The 5,753-nt window shown below is 39.1% G+C and overlaps 1 protein-coding gene across 2 annotated transcripts in view; it reads left to right on the top strand.

Annotated features, from left to right (window-relative positions):
• Window positions 1-143: 143 nt before the first annotated feature.
• The window catches only part of abcc8 (ATP-binding cassette, sub-family C (CFTR/MRP), member 8), a gene marked incomplete in the record, with an annotated part of 76,086 nt that continues 70,476 nt past the window's right edge, over window positions 144-5,753 (top strand). For both annotated transcript variants that reach the window (XM_014005594.1, XM_014005593.1), the window contains 1 exon segment: window positions 144-662. In XM_014005594.1, the coding sequence (XP_013861048.1) occupies window positions 642-662 (21 nt within the window).

Raw genomic sequence — 5,753 nt, 5'->3', positions numbered from 1 at the left:
GATTTGTTCCAACCACGTTAAGCCACTTTTGCAGTTATGTGTCCACAGGGGGCAATAGTGGTCCTGTTTAAATTCTGGAACCAGATTGATAAAAATCCAGTTTGAAGTAATGAAATTAAATAGGTTAAGATCAGATTTGGGGATTATTTGAGTCGAATGCATATTWTAGCAAGGGTGGGGGGTAAAGAAAAGGGAGATTTCGTGTAGTTTAGGATGTAAGGTGATGTTTCTTTGTAGGACACCATCCGGTTTGGTTCTTATATAACAGCTCAGCCTCTTCGTCGTGTTTCTGCGCGCGGTTTGGAGACCTCCTCCTCCTCCTCCTCCTCMTCCTCTCTYTGCTTCGGTTCATGACAGATTCCAAAAGGTGGCCTTTCGGAGATCTGCCACATTCCCCTCCTTCCTCTTCCTCTTCCTCTTCCTCCAGGGTACCGGGGATCAGCACCGTGGACAGCTCCCAGCCTCCTCACGCAAACCGCCGCCCGCGGTTCGCTGCTCGCGCGCGCAAAGTAGGACGCGGGGAGTTCGAGGCGCACTCGGAACCCATGCGAGACCGCAGCTCCGTGGATTTATCCGCTGTTCGCTGACCACCCGGATGTGACCCAGCTGAGGATCGGAGTCCGCGGTCAGAAGCTGGAACAATGATCTCACGATACAAACCGGTAAGGAGCGACTCTCCCGTCTCTGTTCCGCTTCCAGCCCCGGTTTGAGGGGGGGACACAAAGGGACGCAAAGCTCCTCTTTTAGCTCATAAATTTAAAGAGCAGAGCTGGATGATCCTACAAGTCATCGGGCCGTGTGTGGAGTGTGTGAGGGGATCATCCATCATTCTGCAGCTCAGTTAGAAACAAGGTGAAATATGGAGCGAGCTGATTTTAGCAGCAACATTTTAAAACATGTAACCCCGCCTTCCTTTTTTTCTCTCAACAATGAAACACCACTCCGAAAAAGAAAATAATAATAAAATGTTTTACTCCCACAGAAAAAACAAATGCATCCTGCTGCTTGACCTAAAACTCATACTGCTCTGTGATATTTACAGTTTGATTGTAGACCCATTTAATCCCCAGAACCTGTAAAATCCAGTTTTTTTCCCTTTCTGAATGCTCCTATCTGTCTGATGCTTTAACTCAGCCAAGGTCATTCATGGTTGAGCTTTAACCTGTGCAGGTGTGCAGGATTAACAACAAATGATGTCTTAACTGAGAGGAAACAATGTAATTTCTTAGAATTAAATCAGAATAAAGCAGCTTCAAACTGTCACACAGGTGCATCAGATGTCAGTGAGAATATTTACTATGTAAATTTTTAACCATTCAAAATGTTCACTGGTTGCAGGGATATTGACTTTTAGTTGTGACTTGAATAGGCTACTTGTATTTAACATTTCAACTTTATTCATAAATTTGTCTCCTTGAGATCTCTTCCATTTCTTTAAAAACATCAGTCTCTGAAACCTACTTCAATGGACRTGCAGTTTTGTCCTCCTTTTAGCTTCTGTCTTGCTAATTTTAGCTTCTAGCTATTTTGCTACATCTAGCTGTTAGCTACTTGCTAATTGTAGCTTTAAGCTATCATTTATCTGATTTTAGAACATAGAGATGTATTGCTCCCAGCAAACTCAAAATTTTCTTTTAAAACATTACATCGTTTAAATGTTTATATTTACAGACTGTAACTTTTCCCTCCTGAGTTATTTAACTTCCGTGACTCGGCTCCTTCCATATCTAACATTTAAAATATTTCATGCATTTATGACACATGACAGGGCARCTTTATTTCTCAACCTTAAACTCTTAAATCTTGTTGACTTACATAACATCTATGTTTAAAGTATGCGGCACACTCTGGCTCTCTGCTGTTAAAGCGCTGAGTTTTAAACACTTACCTGCTATAAAGAAGCTTGATTTGAATTCCTGCTCTTAAGTGACTATAAATCAATCTCTGAGATGTATTTTATATTTAAGTGGAAGTAATTGGTTGTCAACATTCGTGAATGCACTTTAACAGAATGATTTTTAGAGCACTTCATGTAGAGATGGCACCTACTGAAGTGACTAATGTGGTACTAAGTGCAGATAGAAAGAGACGGCATGCTCGATTTTGGACCTTTAAACTTCAGTTAAACCTTCACTCATATTTAAACARCATCCTTTTAAAGAATCCTCTGCTCTGTGTATTTAATGATTTAAATAATTATGCGTCCAAACAGAACATAGCTTTGAACAATCTATGGTTCATCTGAGTTGAGATGTTCCACAGGGATGGATCCTTGGACCACCTCTATTTATGCAGAAACTGAACCATGGTGTTCAGGAAATTACCCAAAAATGTAAAGTTTTCCATTGATGAAACACAAAATTCTTTCTTTTTTTGTTTCCTAATGATGCGTTATTTTTATAAAGTCCCTTTTTTAGTATAAGAATACAAAAACACTCATAATGTGCTGCTGCTCAGACATGAGTTATGTTGAGTTTTACTGCAGCTTATTGACTGTTTGGCAGTCTGACAGATTTTGTTCCCCCTCTGCTCAGGGAGATAATTGATGTGTTCAGGATGTGAGTTTACAGCAATGCCACTCATTTGTTCCCCTTCATAGTTGAAATGATAATCTTACTGGATATTTTAAAGCTTAGTGTCCTTTTCCCCGTTACATTTTATAAATAACTGTTCTTCTGTTGACATTCAAGCATACATTATCTCTGTTAGCTGTATAATTATTGACCTTTAAAATCAGTTTTAGCGTTATTAAAGGTGGAAAACCTTGGTAATCTTCAGGTTTTGCATTGTCAATGAAATAATCATTTCATWTATCCTCTATGCAACTAAAAACTATTATCTTTATAATTTATGTTTGACTTTAGTGTCTGAAAAATACCTGTCTGAGCACTGTGGTCACCTCAGCTGTGACATGGTCCTTTGCTGYATTTCCTGCTTGCTGGACTGAGATATTTTAAAGCAACCGGTTTGAGTCTCTTTGCTGGACAAACTGTGTGACACCAATTCTAAAATTAACTCATCCCCCTGTGCAGGAAAGTAACGAAAGGAGAGCAATACRTTTTGTTAAATGAAAAAAGACCGGCGTAATCCATTAGGAGAAAAATACATTTATTTTATTAATCTTTAAGCTTTGTGCAAAAACAGTCAAACAGCTCAGAGGCTTATACAGTATTTTATGTTGTACTAAACCTGCAATGCATGCATGTAAAAATGTAAAGAAATTTGTTTAGGAACTCGCGTAAACTCCTCGTTACATTGAGCTTATCTCTCTGCTGTAATGTAAACATGGAATACATTAAACAGGAATTATTGCACCAGGAAAAGCCACAAGGCTTCTGTTAGGTAGATTTTCAAAACCTACTCMCATGTGGGTCTCTGCTGATCCCTCTGGTGACCACAGTTGGATCGGTCCCCATAGGACTGGAACCATCCCTGGAGCGCATGACATTTTTTATTTTGCCACAATTAGAGAAAATGCCTTTTCTGCATAAATTCAGCATGAATTCAGAGCGTTCAATGACTGTCAAATTTGCTAAAGAATCCAAAAATGCTAGAGATTAAAGAAGCAGAACACTAAAAGGAAAAGAAAAAACTAGCTAAAGACAAAAAAGTTGCAAACCACCAGCTAAATGTTAAAAGTAGTGTGGCTGCACGATCCACACTGTCAGCTCATTTGTGCAAGTGCTAAATGATACTTCTGAATGTGCTGGATTTAGGGGAAAAAAAGAAAATATTTGTTTCTTTACTTAATTATAAATGTGTGTAACATTATATTCTGACAACAGTATTAATATTGTAGACATTTTGATTAATAAAATACAGATTTACGATGCGTACATATTTATTTATAATAACTTGCTAACTATTTTCTAGACAATCATGTTCTAACTCATCTGATCTTCGTTTAATTTTTTTCCTGAAATAAAAATCCACAGCTGTTGCAAACGTTGCCTTTTCTATGAAACATTGCAGGTGATGAAAGACTGAAAGCGAATGAATTCTGTCATCAGTTTAGCAAAATGCTACATGCTAAAAACAATGTTTCTGGGACTGTACGGATCGTGCTTCTGCTACGGATTGGGCAGCCACAAGCAGTAGCTAGAAGTTAAAAGTGGCAAATGAATGCSAAAAGTAGCAAATGGCTAGCTAAAAAGCTAATAGTTTTTTAAAAACTGTAGTTATGAACTTAAAAGAGTCAAAACGGGAGCTAAAAGCCCGAAGCACGAAATGGTTAACTAAAAATAGCAAAAGTGAAGCTAAGAGCTGAAATAAGCAAAATGATAGCTAGTTAAAAGTGACAAAACAGTAGCTAGATGCTGAAAATAGCTAAAGGCTAGCTTAAACCTCACCCCCTCCCACACCTGTCTGTGATCTGGTTCCTGGATCAGGCTGAAGGCCGCACAGAACGAACACTTTACATCCACATTCTGAACTATGGCTGTGCTGGTTTTGGGGACTGGATTCCTCGGGCTTATTCTTCAGATATTCACACAAGCATACAACACTCATGGCTTCAGATACACGTCCCCCTAAACTCACTTACTCCTCTGGCTAATAAATTTGCTCTATGCAGTTTTTTTTTAAACACCATAGTGTGTCACATTGTTGATATAATATGATGTTTTGTGTTGTTTTTTCCTCRTCTTCCCTTATGTGGTTTTTAGTTTTTCTGTTGTTAAAGGTAGCACAATTGTGTTTGCTGCATGACCTGCTTCACCTGTTCCCCCATGTTTGTCTTGTATGTCTTCTTGAATGGGTATTCCTTAACTGCCCCCTCCCCCTTCCCTGAATGTACAGCACCTTGTGAATTTATTTCTGTGAAAGGCGCTATATAAATAAAACTTTACATACTTTAAAGCTAAAAGTAGCAAAAAGCTAATAGTTTTATAAATAGACGCCTAAATGAGTTAGTTGGAAACTAAAAATTCCAAATAGCTATACTATTACTAAAAGTAGTGAAAGGCTATCTAACGGCTAAAAGCAGTAAAATGCAAGACTAAAGCTAAACGTGAGGGGAAAAAGTTAGCTCAAAGCTAAAAGTAGCAGGAAGGGAAGAGAAAAGGAGGAAGCTTTTTGAAGATTTAAAAGAAATCAATGATTCTGAAGGAAATGAAGAGATCTCAATGCTTTTCTAAAAATAAGTTAAGCATTTTAAAATATATAAATGTTACTAAAACTTATATATTATATATCCGAATGAGCTAAACGTGTTGATGTATAACAGCACAAAGTGTGCAGAAACAAAAACAGTATGAATGCTGGATGAACATTAAYAGTGTTGATGTCTGCAGCTCATTTCACCTTCAGTCTGTGACGTTATGAAGTAAATGAGGAGGGGGGCGGAGGATAATGCACGCCCTGTGTGTGCAGTCGTTTTCACGAGTATGAGCTCTAAGTCATGCTTCTCACGTACCTCCTGTATGACGTATCCTCTGTATCCAGCAGCAGCCAAACCCCTCGGCTCTCCCCTTCTCCTCTCTCTGTCTCGTTCCCTCCTGCCTTCACCTCCTCCTACGTTTAATGGCTCTGTTGCTCACACTTCCAGCCCGCCCGCCCCGCACACTCTGCCCCTCTTTTTGTCCAAGGTCGACTTTGAACTCTCATTTGTGAGGAGGCAGAAATAGCAGGTGCATTGCAGAATTCCGTTGCAGCTCTGTGTCTATGTGTGTGTGTGTGTGTGTGTGTGTGTGTGTGTGTGTGTGTGTGTGTGTGTGTGTGGTTGTGGAGAAAATGTCAATGCTGGAAATGTGCAG

This window comes from Austrofundulus limnaeus, unplaced genomic scaffold (genome assembly GCF_001266775.1).
Source record: "Austrofundulus limnaeus strain Quisiro unplaced genomic scaffold, Austrofundulus_limnaeus-1.0 Scaffold31, whole genome shotgun sequence".
In the NCBI taxonomy this organism is placed as follows: domain Eukaryota; kingdom Metazoa; phylum Chordata; class Actinopteri; order Cyprinodontiformes; family Rivulidae; genus Austrofundulus; species Austrofundulus limnaeus.
The sequence above is the reverse complement of the archived record's forward strand: the minus strand, read 5'-3'. Positions and strand labels throughout refer to the sequence as shown.